General features: G+C 39.8%; 1 protein-coding gene across 3 annotated transcripts in view; it reads right to left on the minus strand.

Annotated features, from left to right (window-relative positions):
• Nucleotides 1–245: 245 nt before the first annotated feature.
• The window catches only part of LOC113551517 (zinc finger protein rotund-like), a 107,424-nt gene continuing 89,142 nt past the window's right edge, over nucleotides 246–18,527 (minus strand). For 2 of the 3 annotated variants that reach the window (XM_026953791.1, XM_026953790.1), the window contains exons 6-7: nucleotides 11,389–11,466; nucleotides 246–1,559 (exon numbers count right to left, since the gene is read on the minus strand). In XM_026953791.1, coding sequence (XP_026809592.1) covers nucleotides 378–1,559; nucleotides 11,389–11,466 — 1,260 coding nt within the window. In that variant the 3' untranslated portion in view covers nucleotides 246–377. The remainder of the gene's footprint in view (nucleotides 1,560–11,388; nucleotides 11,467–18,527) is intronic. The other variant, XM_026953792.1, reaches the window with a different exon arrangement.

An 18,527-nucleotide genomic window follows, 5' to 3' on the forward strand; every position in this document is an offset into this window, starting at 1 on the left:
TAATATATATAGATATATGATAACCACAGCCGGTATATACCTAACCTGGTATGTATATATATATATATATCTAACATAATCACACGCGACACAGACGACACGACGACGACGACGATATTAATAAATAATACGATGGGGAACACCGTGCGCGGGCGTTTCATAAATATTATTATTAATACGGTTTTCCGCGTACCAATACACATACGATAATATTATTATGACATTATGCATAATATTACACTATACATAAATACAGATATTATTACGACACGCGGTACGGAGCCGCGAGTCGCGGTGGCGTGCCACGTTATAATAACGTAATAAAAAACGCAGTCGTACGACGCCGCTGTGTGTGCCCCGCAGCTCGTCACCCACTACTACTGCACTTTGTCCTTCATGCCGTGCAACAGGTGTTCGGACATGATGGACGAGGGACTCGGCTGGTGCGAGTAGTTGCGTATGTGGTGCAGCGAGATCAGCTGGTTGGGGAACCCGTTGGGCACGGACCCGACGGACGGCGGCTTCATGTCCATGGGCCCGGCCATCGGCGACAGTTGGTGGCCGTGCGCGCCCAGCTGCTTGGCGCTCGGGAACGACAAGTGGTTGTACGGCATGTACATGGTCTGCTGGTGGTGCTGCTGGTGGTGCGGATGGTGCGGGTGGTGCGACGGTGGCGGCGGCGGCGGGTGCGTCGGCAGTCCGAACGACTGGATGGGCGTGAACGCGGACGTGCTGGTCTTGGGCACGGACGACGCGTCCGACAGGTACTCGGAAGGTGCTGTGGGTAGGTGGGTGCCGTGCCTGTTGGACGGCTGGTCGTCGGCGGCCACGGACGCCGCGGTGCTGGACGGTCCACCGGCGTTCAAGTCGCCGGCAGTCGCGACGCCGCCACCGCCGTTGGAACCGCCGCCGCCGCCTCCTCCCTGCATGCACTCCTGCTGTTGCTGTTGCTGATTGATGGCCTCCACTAGGTTGTTGGCCGTGTCCGGTGACATCTTGCCCCAGTACGCGCCGTTCTCCAGGGCCACGCGCGGTATGCCGATGATCGGCGGCCGCTTGTCCATCCGCTCGGCGTGCTTCTGCATGTGCTTGGACAGGTACGTCTCCTGCGTGTACGACTTGCCGCAGTACTGGCATATGTGCGTCTTGAGGTGTTTGGACTCCTTGTGCTTGGGTATGTGCTCGAGCAGCGACTGCTCGTCCTGGAAGCACTTGTAGCACGAGTTGCACTTGAACGGTTTGTCCGTCTGGTGGCACCGGGAGTGCGACTGCAGGTTGCTGAGCTGCGAGAACGCCTTGGTGCAGCCTGGATGCCTGCACTTGTACGGCTTGTCGCCGGTGTGCGTGCGAATGTGCTGCTGCAGGTGGCTGAGCTGCGTGAACCTCCGCTGGCAGATGTCGCACCGGTACGGTTTGATGCCCAGATGGATGCGCGTATGCTGGCTCAGGTACGAGCTGTTGGCGAATGTTTTGTTGCACTGATGGCATTTGTACGGTTTCACGTCTTTGACGTGCAGCTGCGAGTGCAATTGCAATTCCGACTTGGACGCAAATATCTGCTGGAAAAAGAAAAGAAAAAAATGTCTGTTAACACCAGTGTGCAGCATATATTATAATATTATATTATCAAGGCTGGATAAGTTGTAATTTGTAATTGTACTAATAGTACTGCTGAACGGTTCAAATTTTTTTTTCTACGTTGCAGGATACAATTATTAAGCTCACTTGTGCAATTACAATTACCCACCCGTTTATTTAAATAACAGTGTTACTTTACGTTACTAAGTATAATACAATGTAGAAATTATAATTTACGGAGAGTAATAAATGTAATATTTGTTTCATTATTAAATTGCTTTATACTTTTTAAATTAAAATACCTATAATTAAAAAAAAATATATATATATATATAATTGACAAGTTTTTTGCTATTGAAATCGTTTAAAGGAATAATTAACGCAATAGTAATAAAAATAATATGTTATTTTTTAACTGAAAAATAAATGTATATGTATATATTTTTGTTTAAAGTTTTTAAGATTAATTTTTCTTGGTCTAATAAATACAGTCGTTTAGTTTACCTTCCCTCCCCCACCAGTTATATTTGCTGCGTGTGCATTATGATATTGATACAGTATAATAATGTACGATACATGATATTGTTTCGTCCTCCGATCGTATTTATTATGTACTAAATTAAAATTGTTTAAATGATCACGGTGTGTCTGCGTGCGTTATACCGGTTACCGCAAATGCACAGGTTGGCCACCACTATTTATTATATACTACCTGCAGCCGTGGGCGTTTATTCGTATGCCTAATATTATACTGGTTTGTGTTGCCACCCCTCTCGGCCTCTCCGGACCAGACACAATACGCAACGGGTTACGTCGGGCAAGTATCCAAAAAATCCGTCATCGTCGCGGTGCTCGCATCGAAAATAAATATATATATATATATAAATTAAATGGGATAGAATTTTCACAGCTAAGGTCAAGGCGTCCGAATATAGACTACACGGACCTCGAAGGATTTTCGGATAGAGGTCTATTGGACGGGGTCCAAAAGCGCGTAAAAGGGTCTAGCTGCACGTACGTCACCGCGTCCAACAAATGTCACACGTACACGTCGTCGTCGCAAGGCGATAAAAATTCCATAACAATCACAACCCGTTTATATTATTATTCGTCGCGTTGGGACCAGGTCCCGTGGAGACGTACCTAACGGGGGGTTGTATGACACGGGTGTTTACACACACACAAACAAACACGCACACACAACCCGGTCATAAATAATCGCATGTTGCCCACCATAGCCCCCGCAACGACGTCCGGTATTCTCTTGTCAATAAACATCTGACGTGAACAACGGTCACACGATAAGCTATAAATTATTATTATTATCGTATATTGGTGGTGACTATTTAATAACAATAATAATAATAAAAAAAGGTCTGTCCGAATCGATGAAATCCGCCGTATAAATCGTATGATTGATTTCCGGTTTTGACTAAAAAACGTCATCTCGCACCGATGAAATACCTACTTTGTAAATAATAATTTGCATATTATATTTTTCACTCGCTCGAGGACAGTCACGTTATAATGATAATCTATAAAAACCGCCGGCGGTGGTGGCGATTTAATCATAATAATAATATATCATGTAGTTATTATAATATACTTGGGTAGTCCAACTATTTACGATATGTACGACGACTACTACACAACGACGATTATTGCCACTACCGTCACTACCGAACACCCGCGGTAGACCTGTACGCGGAATTATTGTTGTTTTATTATTATTATTATTCCTATTGCCTATTAAACGTATCAGTAAGAGCGTGATAAAATACATTAATATACATTTATAGATATATTAATACACCGACAAAACGAAAACGATTCCGGGTCATATCGTGACCCACTGGCGCGCAACACATAAGTACCTACGTCGTTCGAGACCAAGGCCGACCGTACGGCGTCGATGAGAATAAAATAATAATAATACGTAAGACCGCGTCGTTTATTATGTGTGTTGTTATCATCCGACGACGACGACGACAGTGCCATGCGTTATCACTAGAGCCGCCGGTCCGACCTTGGCCGGAACGTAAAATTCAAGGCCGTCCGAATCTGTGCGGTGTGCGTGTGAAATGGTGAAAAATCTCTCGAAAATGTATAACGTTTTGTACGCGAGTATAGTGCGTTATGAATATAATTATGACGATGGTAAAAAAAAATCGAAATCTCGACAAAGAAACGGATCGCCGACGACCGTAGCTAACATGGCGGTGTAAAACACACACACGCGGGTCGCTCCGACGCCGCCGCCGATGATTATCTCCGCACCCGCCGCCGACCATCGGATTTATTCGCTTGTCTGTCTGTCCGTTTTCTTTTTTTCGTTTTTTTTTTCGGGGGGTCCGAGAGAGGCGCATACGCCGCACACACAATCGTCGACGGGTCGAGTGTGGACCGGTTTCGGCGCAACACACACGCGAGACGCGTATGCACACCGTAATATTATATACCTCTATAATACGTAACATCGTACATAACTATATAATATATAATATGGAAGAGGGTCCTGCTCGGCCGATTAGTGTGTGTGTGTGTGTGTGTGTGTGTGTGTGCTAGAGCGGCATATAAGTAGACGTGAATTTTTTTTAAAAACGTGCGCCCGACGACGCGTTAGGGTTAAAAGAGAGACTGGTGCGTGCGACTAAAAAACCGGGTTTTCAGCTGCTGCTGCCGCTGCTGCTGCTGCTGCTGCTGTTGCTGCCATCGATCGAAGTGGACGCGATAAACATCGACGGCGGCCAAGTGCAGTACATTATAATAGTAGTAATAATAATAATCATAATAATACGTAGTAAAAAGAGTTTATTTTTCGAAAATCCGATCGTTTTTTATGATAATAACAATAATAATAATACATTGGTCGGCATAGCTATTTTATAATACGCATATTATGATGTACAGCGTGGTTGTAATTTTCAAACATAACTCGAACAAACAAAAGAGATACAGAACCCGTCGCGGTCGACGGTGAAATAATAATAATATACTTAATAATTATTGTTCCGTTTCGGAATTACTCTTATTAAGTCCACGTGCGCGTTTCTCGACACACGCGTTCATTAATTTGCAATTAATTTACATGAGCGAAAACTTGACGACCTATTATATAATACACTACAACATATTGACTTGAGACCTCGACGACTCCGGGACTAAACACGACGAGATTTTAACACGAGAAGCATTTTGATTAGAGGCGATCAGAAATAATTCGTAGTCATCGAGTGTAGCTTATGAGTGATTTTACGAGTTTCCTTCAAATATATCATTATTATGATTTGGTAATTATTACTCACCGACTACGAGTACATCATAATGCATTTCTATACGTATACGATAAATACACAGTATACCATTCGAATATGACGACAGCTATACATGCAATGCAATAGCGCAGGGTTAATAAAATTGCATTTAGGTATTACATCAACGATAAATAGAAATAATCGAATAGCACTAGGATTAAAAACAGGTTTGAAAACGATGGTATACTAGTCGTCGATTTAACGATTCTCGGTCGATACAAGATTGATTTTTTTTTTAAATTTAGTACCTACGTAATAATTATAACACTATAAAATCCATTTATCTCGTGAATACATACAAATTCTTTTAGTATGTTTAGTATGTAGTCAATCAATCATCGTTAAGTTTTAAAATGCTTATTATCAACAAAAACCCTTATTTTAAACAATGATATTTTGCAACTTAAACGAGTGTTAAAAGACTGTAAATTCAAAAAAAAAAACGTGTGTATACTTGAATATGTGTACTTAAGAATATTAAATAAGTATAAATTGTTTTAAATCCCTAGACCAATGTCGACTGATTGATCCGACTGAATACAAAAATCACACTTTTTTTTTGACCAAAGTGAAATAATTCAAACATAACCTTTTTAAAGCAGAGTGCAATATTGATCTAAAATAAGTGGAGTAAGACCAGTTAATCTACCACGCAATAGTTTCTAGGACATTCGGAAAACCAGTGCATAAATCCCATATGTATGCATACATACATTTTTATATAAATGTATTTAAAATAATGTAACATACATTGTGTGGTGACTACTTGCTGCGGTGTATAGTTTACCGGTTTTTTTATTCAATGCAAACGAATTAAAAAACGAAATCGCAATAAAAAATAAAAAGTGTCGTCGAATTTCGTAACGGGTTTGGCGTTCGCTTTTTTTCGTAAATAAGTCGCCGCAGGAAATATAATATAAGAGACGAATCATCGTGACTTTCTATTGAAACGATTCAAATGTACCGCCACGCCGCCGTTGATCAACGTCCCACACATCACTGCGGCTATTGCTCTGCGACGATGTGGAGTAGAGTAACGATATTATAGTATAAATTATAATATCAGTTTAGTCACTTGCATTTTGTGAAAATATCGAAAGGGAAAACTCGTTTTTAAAATAAAAAAGATTTTAAACCATCCGACAAAGAAGTCACCATCACCGTCATTTAAAATACAATATTTTATACATTCACACTACTTTTTGCGCATAATAATATTATGTATGTATATATCGTTGGTTCGCAACACTGCGTGTTTTGATATTTGCGTATTTCGCCATACTATAGGAACAGTGAAAAAATTTAAATTTCAAACAAAGTTATGTAATTTTTTCCAAATCCTAAGTCACTTATACACCTAACGCGCCTTTATCCGTGTAAATGTTTTATCTGGTTTCGCTGCCAATTACGAGCAAATCACTAAATTAATCGCAAATAATGTAAATTATTCGTATAGTCTTCTCTAAAAACTGTTTTTTCGAGAACAACGTTGTAAACCTATTGCGAATCACGTGGTCGTCGTGGTCGTATTGCAACTACACAAACCGTCGAGTGCACATTGAACATCACACGAGCGTTTCCCAGACACGCCGCAGTAAATAAAAGTATGACGCGCGATTACGCGGCGAGCAATCGATTTGACTTGAGCACTCAATATTCCACTACAGCGTAATAATAACACAATATTGACGCGTATGCGTAGAAAGACGCCTATATATAATCGCATAACATCATATTATTACAGCGTACAGTATTCCGTGAATTAATATTGAAATGACGCGATCGATCGTCTGCGGCGAAACGGCATCTCGACGATAATACGACGGTAATAATAATTATTATTATTATTGTATTTTACACGCGTGCAGTTGCCCGCCGTCTAGGATTATCCGCAAAGCCTATCGTGAGCCCGTTTAAGACAAACATTTAAAAAAGACGCACGTCCGTCCAATCGAGTCGTGTAGCGATCGTCCGTCGCGCGTATACGGAGAGGTTCACGTGGCGGACGGGCTGTCTGTACCGCGTTTTCAACAATATAAATACAACATTATATTACGTACTGCACGGCGGCGCGCGCGCACTGATGTCATGTCCAAGGTCGGTCGCGGCGTGCCGTACAAAATAGGTACGCCGCCGACACGCTCGTCGCCGTCGAACGCGTTTTGTCTCACCGCCGCCGCCGCCGCCGCACTATAATATTTTAGTAATGACTAATAATAATATATCATACGCGCGCTCACGTTATATTATAATATTGTTAAAAAGTCGTCAAATCTGAAACACGCCCAATTCGAGTGCACCGTGTACAGCAGTATATAATATGTGCTGAGTATATAACAGTATATACTAATGGTCGTAATCCATACGCGGCGGTAAAGTCGACTCCGATCGCTTTTTAAATCCATACCACGTGTATAGTGTATATGCATTATATTTGGGGCGATTAGAGCCGATAAAAGCAAACGACGATCCGGGGGGAAAGCCGCAGTGTGTTGGATAAACGTTTTTTCGGTAAATCGGAAATATCGGACGATCGTAGATCGCGCGTGCGAATCTCCGACGCAACAGCGGTGCGCGCACCGGGCGACTGGAAACGAAGAAATACGCAAAAGTCGAAACGTGCCAAACTTTAAAACCGTCATCGTGTACACGCGCGGGCAACCGAATCGCGGTAGCGGCGGCAATCGTTCTGTACGGTGTGTACGTTTAAAAAAAAAAAACAAAACGTAAACGCGCGAGGCCTCCTCTCCGCGGCAGAGAGTTCGACTGCAATGGAAACGCGGAGGGAGGGGACGGCTGTACGAAACGAATTCCGACCATTCGGGCGGCTGTAGCACGACACACGCTGTATATGTGCGCACCCGGCGCGAGTCCGTTGCTGCCGCGGGCACACACACACACACATACATTCGATATTAAACGACGACAAGCTACCTGTGTGCGCGTACGTTTATTAAAAACGTCTGTTAAAAAAAGCGAAACGAATAAAAACGCCGTGGCGCGGACGGGCTACTGCTGCACCGGCGGTGGTCTGCGACGACGGTTTAAGTCAGCGGCTGATAGTGATTTTATTTACATTTTTTTTTCCTTAAATATCTTTTCTGATAGTAATAGCATCTACATTGGATACCTATTGTGAATTCGTGATTCAACCGGAACATGTATACTGCAGTTGATCTATAAGTAACTTTACTATACATCTATATATATATATATATATTATATTATTATATTATACAGTATACTGGTGATTTACTATTTTGATGCTCACCATTTTATTCTTCTTCGACAATACAGTTTATCTGTCGTTTATCATAATCTCATTTTTGGAATTTTTTAATACATCTTAAAGACCATAATTTCATAACGCAGACGATAAGTTGTAACTCTGTTCGTTAAATTTTTTGGTAATGGGTTTGGAAGATATGGTATAGTAAAAAAGGGGGTATTTTATTTGAAAAAACAGAAGTTCGAAACACCACATCACACTCAAAAATAATAAAAAAAAAAATTCCAAAAATTAAAATTTGAATAAATTAATCAACTTTAAAATAGACGTAAACATGTTTGGTGAATCATAATGTGTATACAAATAGTGTATAAAATACCGATACTAACGATATTATTAAGGATTATTATATATCATACATGACATTATAATATACTCTGTGTCGCCAAACACTTATAATATGTGCGTTACACATGTCCTATATTGTTATTTACACGAAAGTTGAAGTTATATAGGTATTACTCTGCTGTAATAATCGGGAGCAGCGACCTAGTCGACCGCAAAATTCGAGCTCAAAAACACATAGACAATTCGTAAAAAAATAAAAACTCGCGTGGTCACAGCAATAATTGATGTCGCGGCATTACGACATAAAACTATATAATTGTGCATTGCCTGCCCAAGACACGGGATTATCGAATATTTTTTTCCGGGACGTGCAACGGATGATGGGTGACCGACGTATTGAATTATAAATATAATATTATGCAAATTACAACATTGGAAAAATCGAATTTCACATGCGTACCCACTGACCATTCTTTTATAATTAAATAATAATAATAAAAAAAACGACAGACCGATAATTCCTCCAATTTAGCGGTCACGTGTGTACACGTGCATGGGGTATAGGAAGCAGGTAGATAAAAAAAGGGGTTCTACACTTCTATATACCTAAATATGTATATGTGTGATGGTATATAAAATATATGTGTATTTAGTATATACATAATAAACATAAATATACGGATAGGTATTTATATATATATATATATGCATGGTAGAACGAAAAGGCTTCAGGTTTTTTATATTTCTAATTCAATTAAATTCGACCCGTTCTCGATTTGAGGGGTTACAAAAAGCGAAAAAAAATCAACGGTTCGTAAATAATGCACGATGACAATCGTACGCGAGCACACCAACACACCGGTTTGTCCGGCTGTGCTAAAAAAAAGTATATATAATAATAATCATTTTTCGTCCCCATACCACTAGCGACCAACATCGATTATGTAACATGAAACCACGATTCATAGCGTATATTTGGTCGCTCATCGTTAAAAATTTAAAAAACCAAAAACAAAACCAGAACTAAACCGGATAAAGCTATATACATATCTACGAGACACGTCGTAGGTGTCGACCGCAATCTCCGATTATTATTTTGTATTATTATTATCATTATTTTTATCCTCGATAACTATACTAATGTATAATTTAAATTGTTGAGTGCACCGTTGCAAAACATACAAAATAATGACGCGACTATAATATACATAAATCTATTTAGCCGTTTAGGCTTATATACTGTAACATATTATAAATAGATGAGGCGTGGTGAACACGAGGCGCTCACATTTTTTCAATTGAAATTAAAACACTTCTCGTGTATATATATATATATATATATATACCTGGTTTTATCTTTTTTTCTCCCTGGTGCAATTCTCTGCGATAACCGGCGTCGGCTAATTGAAACATATGTAACAAACGATATAGATGCCCAGTGATAGGTAAAAAGACACTCGTCGGCGGCGAATGGCGTAAAAACGAATTTCTAGTTCTGAGGATTATAACTAACGTCCGTCGCTGATTTAATTTGTATGCTTTTATTTTCAAAATTAAACGCATTTTATTCCATAGACACCGCAAATGTAACGAAAATAGCCGAAACACGCGAAACGCGTTTTCGCAACGACCGTGTGTTAATAGTAATAATAAATTTAAAGAAGAATTCCGTCGACGAATACTACAATACTAAAGTACAATGTTCAATATAATATGTTTAAGTATACCCACTATTACTCGGTTTATATAAACGTCAGTAGAAATTGATTTTTATTTGAAGCATAAGAAAAAAACAATTGGTTCACGTACTAGTGTATACCTCTATATGTAATACTTGCAGTCTGCCGATTTAAAAGAAAGCATATTCCCGCGATTCGTACTCCCATGCACTATCTATTGGTAATTAATTAAATTTACTGATAAAACATAACAACGGAGGTGAACGCGTGCAGCATAATTTATAATATATATATATATATATAAATATACAGCCTAACAGTTACCTATATAATAGATGTAAAGCTGCAATGATATACATATTATACGCCTGTTATCGTTTTCGCACCGCACTAATGACATGCAAGTTATATATATAATTTTTTCAACGGTAATTATTATTATAAGTGTTATCACACAGTCACAGGTGTATAATTTGTTGAGATTTTTAATAGACTTATTTCTCAGAGTTTGATTTTCAGCGCGATGAGGGTTATCGCCCGTGAGTTTATTAAAAGTGATGTCGTACTTAAAAAATTACCAACATCTAAAAAGAATAATAAAAACTAACAGTAAGCGAATATCATATAACCCAACCAAAACTATTTTCAGCTCCGAACCTACCAACGACTTTGGACGTTCAATAACGTGGCGGCATCGGATATAATAGTAGGTTTTTCGTAACCATTGGTGAACTAAAATATATATTATAATAATATTATAATAAAACCGGTCTAATCGTGTTTTATCGCCGCATAATACACGTTAGGAAGTAATTACTAATTACAAGTGATGTCTATTATCGTATATAATAATATGTACCCATGTACTATAATACTAAAGTGTATATAATGTATATACTATATTATAATATAATATATTATACTGAAACGTTTCAATGCACCCAAACAAAACTCGTTTGTATATTATATATTTATATGTATAATAGTATACTACATAGTAGTAAATAGTAATATATTATATTAACAATCGTATACCATGGTTATTTTTTCCGGTGATTCTTAAAATCGACGTCGAGGGCGGATACAATCGATATTATTTCAAAAAGCACTACGCATATTATTTTCAGATTATGATTTTTCAAATCGGAAGACGAAACAACAGCGATAATTCATATATTATACATGACGCCTTAATAAGCCATATATATATATATATTACTAATAAACAATCGAAACTTACCTCTGGGTTTCCGTGGTCCACACTCGACCATCCGAGACCGTCTCTACCTTTGTTCACGCCCCGCTTCCTACCGCGACCCTGTAACAACAATACGTGCCATGAGCATAACATATACCTATATATACGGGTTGATCAGCAGTTCGTATTACAAAATGGTAGGAGTATTATACGATTCATTTAAATTCCACAACAGTTTTGTTACATAGATCTCTGATCAGTCACCCACTGTAGCTATATGTACAAAATAGAAACCAATTAGCGCAATAAGTTTAAAGTAGGTAACAAACATTACGATTTTCGACGACCGATAAATTTTCCAACGAATGTGCATTTCCGGAAGATTTGAGTTTTAGTTGACACTCAATACATAAACTAAATTTAACTAACTGTTGACAAAAAAAAACCTACCTATATACTCGTTTACAAACGCCCCGCTCTAGTTAATATATCGATTTCCATACACTGCGTACATTAGCAAAACAAATTGTGTATGGTTTTTTTTTTCCGTCCGCTCTTATATATAATTCATAAGCATCGCGTCTCGCGATTGAATTTTATTATAGATAACTGTTGTTTTCCCTCCGCCACTACAGCACCGACCTACACCGGTCGAGCGGAAACACTTGTTTTTATTTCTTACGATAAAAAAAAACCCCCGAGAAGAAAGAATCAAAATACGAGTCACCCCTTTTTTATATACAGTGCCTATATAAACGAAAAAAACTTGACCTACACGCGCGCGCGAGTAATAATCGAATTCGCGCGCGATCGGTGTACGTATTTTATTTTTTTATTTCTTTATGAAACGACCGAGCAGAATATATAATATAATATAAGTATAATGTACATGACAACAACGACAACTACGACGACGGCGTTTTAGGAACATTAATTCTTCGTCTATTTATACGGTTTTTTTTGGCCGACGGAGGCTAATATTTTGGCATCGGCCGCGCGCCGTGGCGTAGCTGTGCGCGTATCCTCAAAAATATAAATATAATATATATATACTATACGTAGGTACCTATACAAAAAATTACGTCGTTTATTTTTTAATGACTCACCTCTCCCCAGTATCCACAGTTCAATTAAGTCGACCAATTTGTCGATATATACGTGAGTATATAGGTATTGTATGCTGCAGTGTGTGCGCGTGTGTGTATTCCCTGCACGTTCATTACTCCCATCGCACGGGACCCTCTTTTCGGATTATTGCACAATCGACGGCGGCAGCGGTTGCGTGCAACATACACACACATATAATGCAAGTAAAAATGGAACCTAACCAAAGGGGGTATACAGTATACACTGCACACACAAACACTCATACAATCGGGTTTTTTGTGTTTCATTAACCCGCCGCCGCCCTCTCTAGCGATCGAGCCAAAGCGCGCGCGCGAGACGCTCGCCACCGAAAAAAAAAGGGTGGAAAAAATAACCCGGAGGACTACTGCTGTGGCCGTCACCCTTTTTTGTCCGTTAGAAAAATCGCCCCCAGAGAGAGGGACCCGTTGCCGAGTAGAGAACGTCGACCGCGAGACGACCGAGGTGTTTGGTCACTCCTCGTAGCATATCGCAACGCGTGCGTTTGTGTGTGTGAGTGTCTATGTAACGAGCGAGGGGGGAAATGGAAAACTACTGCAGCCGCAACCCTAGACCGAATTTACCGGTTACATTTTTAATAATCTAATAATTACGAATGCATTTATCATTTGATAACGATTTTAGATTGTCGCGCAGGAAAAGACTAACCGTCATCATTGACGAGCCGCGATGTGAAACCGCCAATGTCAATAAATCCGTCATTATAATACCAAGTGCGTATGTATTTATCATTGGCGAGGAAAAAAAATAACCACAAATTATGCAATGGAGCGCTTATTATATAATTAGTTGTTTGACGTATAGACTTGGTTATAAGTATACGTTTCGACTATACACCACGGCAGCGGAGTAATAATAATAATAAAAAAAAAGAATCGTAAGCAACGATAAACACAAATATTTTTTATTCAAGTCGTCGTTATGTATATACCATTGTTATTACAATATTTTCGATGGAGTTCGTTCGAATAGACGATTAGTGTGTTTTTTTTTCACGCCAATCGCGTATATACTTTTGACGAGTACCTACCTACGCAATAATACACGGCGAGCCTATGAAAGTCGGTCTATATATGTGCGTGCGTGTGTTTATTATATTATATTACTGCAGAGACATGCAGGCGACGACGACGGCGATCGTCGATGAACGCGCGGGACCCCCCCCTTGATGACGACGATAAAACAAATATTTACGGCGGACAAACACGGTATTAAAAACGCGCGCGCGTGGACGACAGCGACACTTGTCAGGTGTGTCGCACACACGTGCAGGCACATTAGGTAGGCATATTATAATATCGTATGTTATTGTACAGGTAGGTTAGGTAGGTTTACGAGACGACCGGAAAAAAAATTGTCGACGCGTTTTTGTAGACTATTTGTTTTTTTGGGGGCGGAGGAGGGGGGTATAGTGCACGTCGGAGGATGTCACGTCACAAACCGTATATTAATATATTATGCTGATGTGTGTGCACACCGCGTGTATATGATAATTATTATAATATTATATTATTATTATTATACGGAGCGGAGAACCCGACGAAGCTCGTGATGTGACGACGAGGAAGAGGCGGCCGTGACTGATTCGTCTTGGCAGCGACGACGTGCGTGTACAATTTAACAAACTCGAAGAATGCACATTTTACAAGCTAAATCGTCGGCGGCGGCGGCAGGAGCATTTCACTGTGCAGGATTTACGGTGTGACCCGATGAACCCTGTCGGTTATATTACACATGACACATAATATTACGCGTATATTATAATATTAATATATACGCCGCAGTAGACATCACATATGGTGTATCTCTCTCTCTCTCGCTCGCTCGCTGTGCCTATTTCCCCCGCGATCAGTCGACGGAACTAATTTTGAAAATTTGCCACCGTGTTTCCCGTGCGAGCTCGCGCGCGTATAAGGCGACGACGACGAACTTCCGACTAGATACGATAGATCTTGCAGCCGCGCGGCGTAATAAATCCCGAGAGTGTGTGTGCCGGTTGATGGGGTAATATAATATACTCGACATCCAACGATTCCGCCCCCGCCGCCAGAACCGTCAATGCGACCCCGACGAAGGCGGCCTCGTTCTCACGAAATGGAAGCTGCGTGTCGGCGGATACATTATTATATAAGACTATAGAGATAACATTTTTTTTTTTTTAGTTTGTGTTATGTGTCGTTCTTGTCCGCGTTCGTTTTCTGACTATTTGCAGTAGTTTGTGTATTTTTAGTTATTTTTTTAGGATAGCGTAGGTACGCCGTGCCGTTCTGGGGGAAGCCCACGCCGCCCACGATCGGAACCATATCGATCACCGTCGTCGCGCGAGCGAAGTGAACGCGTGTGCATTTGACGTAAAAAACCGGTTCCCGCGCAAGCCTTCCGAAAAAAAAAGTATACACAAATACAATATCATACGCATAATCGAACACATAACGAGTATTATAATGTATGTGTATGTGTGTATTGATATTGAAGACTTATACAAACGAGTTTTTTTATATACCTAGCTACGACATTCTGTTAATTTCTACCAACAGTTATGGCAGATAGGTACCGGTTTTATTGACAATAATAATAAAATAATAACCCGTCGATAAGTCGATAAGTACACGAGTGACAGTGTTCAGCGAAGAGTACCCACATATATACAAATATTATAAATTTATAAATACCTACTATTTATATATCTGCAGCAGTGGATGGTTACAGCTGTTATAACGCATCAGATGGTCCAGTAATGAGCGGGAAACTAAACTTTAACCAAACACCTACCTACATCGTTAAATAGTATTATATTATGGGGTACTTATAATATATGAGTAAGTATACCTATAATAGCTGATAAATAATGATGCGTTATGTAATCATACATGGTTTTATTAATTACAAGGTGAATAATAAATCATTAATTATTAAAATAATCGGTTAAAGTTTTGATGGGCTCCTCACACTTATTATATATTATATTATATTATCATACCTACGAACGATGTGTCACCACTCACCTTTTAACTATAGTATACATATTACACGGTAGTACTAAAAAGCTTCTGCCGACAACGACGGCAGCGGCTGTTATATGATTATGTTACATATGGATGAACGACTGTCGCCGCTTTTTGTATATTATCGTACGAGGTATGTATTGAGGTGTCGCCCGGCAGATGTATATATACTTCCCAGTTACCATTCATTTGGCGCGGGCGCGCGTGCGTGCGTTTCTCTAATAACTTTTAGGTGGGCGACTATAGCCTAATTTGCATATATACGTATATACACTGTACACACACATACACACACACGCACATTATTATTATACATACATATACCTACGTATATAATATGCGCACACAAACACACGCAAACAAGCACACACATACACATATTGCATAGCGGGCCTCTTGTATTGCGTGCAACAGTTTTAACATGTTTCAAAACATTTATGCGCGTCCACGAGACCGTGTGCACTGTCATTGTTAGCCCATATGGTTGGTATATATATTTTATATATATTTTTTTTTTCTATATTTTGTGCGTGAGAGGAGTCTGTTTTTTTATGGTCGTATATTACGAACACGTATAATTATCGTTTTCCCTCTCCCAATATCGCCGCCACCGTCGCCACACGTTCCGACCATCCTTTTTGTCTTCGTTCGTACGTCGTGAATTTATTACCGCACACCGGCAGCGGCGGTGGCGGCAGTGGCGCCAAATGATAAAACAACAACCATAATAATGTTAAAGTATATTTTTTACTCTTTTCTAGACTACTGGATATACCTAATGATGATAATAAGTTTTGGAGTAGCGCCTGCGCGCCGCGGAGCTGCATATACCGGCAATTAGACTACGTATAACAAAGTGCCGAAACTGCGTGGTTTCAGGAACGCAAAACGGAATGCGAATAATAATATTATAATTATAGGTATAAACGAACATTTTCCAGAGATATTTAAGGACGCTGTGGCGTAAAAAAGAAGGATTACGATGTGGCGGCGAACGCAATAGTTTAACACCCGCACGGCCGCACGTGGTCGCTTTACAAGGTTACGACGAATGACAATACTCCATTTCCTGAAACCTATTAAATTCGAAATCGGCTAACGAGACAACAACGACGACGACGACGAAAAAAAGAACCGACTACGAGATGAAATATATTTTATCTCGCCTTCTCCTCCTATATCCTATTGCGTACACAATTACACTGTCTTTATTATAATAACATTTGCTAAAGTAGTCCGAATCGTAACCACCGCGGACGGACGGGGTATAGAATAGATAATAATGTTATATTTTTTAATTGCCAGTTTCATGGCGATAACATTATAATAATGGTAATAATAACAGACATTGTCGTGAAATTCATTTTTTTATAATATATATATATATTTATAAAGCTGGCGTGTAACGCAGTGGCGACTTTTGGACTTTAAGAGTAAAATATTATTATAATGCTATAATATACATATTTAATATTAATAACTGCGAGCGTGATAACACTGCCGGCGCGGATTTCGTACGAATTTTATCTCTTTCCGCACGTCGCCGATAACGACGTCTACGCGGAACGAACTGGCGCGTATTTATGTAGCTGCTAAAGATATTTACGCGCGGCCAAACGAAAGCCGCACTGCACAGCTCGAATTTCAGCGACACTTGTCTGTAATCGTTAATCCCAAAATTTTGTAGTGCCATTTCGTGTTTCCGACGATTCCGATCCTACTAAACACTTGGCCAGCACACGTTTCAAGGCTAATGAACTCTTCATTAGTGTGTGTGTGTGTGTCGCGCGTGTGCATATACTACGGCTATATAGTTACATATTGTATGCGCTGCTGTCGTTTTCGTCGTGTGAGAAAACTCACAGAAAACAAACACACGTACACATACACTCGAGGGCGACGATGTACAGTAGAACGGATTTAAAAAAAATTAAAAAAATTTAGATAATATTTTGTTATAATAATATCGTGTCAGGTATACTATCTCGAGTGCACGTATGTAAGAGAGATTATAATACGAAACGTTTTGGGGCGTTACGTTTGGAGGTAAGTACACTCTGCGCGCCCGGAGTGTGCGGCGCGCTTAAATGTTATAATATGTAATAATAATAATGGAACAATATTAATAATTATTATAATGTGATATTAATTATAACTATACAATAATATCATTCTACCGGGCCGACCACCGGTGATAACGACGGCTGCGATGACGTTATTATTATCTGTCCGTAGCGGACACCCCGCTGCACGCCGCGACGGCGGTTCGACTTGGCAACGCTGCCGCCGCCGCGATTTATATACTTACTTACGCTCAGTGTTCCGACACACCACACACACACACGCATACACACAGACGAACACATTATCCTGCGGGTGCTTTATATTTTTTTTTACCGCATATCAAACACGTTTCGTAAAACGTCAATATTGATTTTTTTTTCGTGAGCGCGTGTGACAGTTGTTAAAACGTTACGTACTATACAAAAGAAGGATGAGTACGGCGTTATTTAGTTGGCACATATTATACATACATGGTTAGTGGAAGAGTATTCGAACGTGCGGTTCATCATATTTCTATATAACAGCGAAAACAGCTTCGGTGTGCAGTGATAAGTGGCTTATGCTGGAATTAAGTTTTATCCTATGTAATGACATTTCATGTGTGCGAGTGTTACAGACGAGTGTAATGTAGGTCGTTTGGAAGTTAATATAAAAAAATAAAATTAGTTTTTTTGCAGTTGTCGCATAAAAATTAAATGCTTTGGTTTGTATAATCTTAGCCGTGTTGGTCTTTCAGACACAGCAGTTTGCGCACACGCACGTGAGGGAGATGGGCAGATGGCTTTCTTTTAATAAGCCAATAGATAACAAATAGCGTGTGCGCTGTGCACCATCGGGACAGCTAGTGAATCGATTGCCAGAATTTCGGATTCGAAATCTTTATACATAACAGCACATTAGAAAGAGTCGAAGGCGCATCACCTGTATAATATGTACCATGATTATGAAGTGTATTATATTCCCTGT

The sequence above is a fragment of the Rhopalosiphum maidis genome, chromosome 2 (assembly GCF_003676215.2).
Source record: "Rhopalosiphum maidis isolate BTI-1 chromosome 2, ASM367621v3, whole genome shotgun sequence".
NCBI lineage: Eukaryota > Metazoa > Arthropoda > Insecta > Hemiptera > Aphididae > Rhopalosiphum > Rhopalosiphum maidis.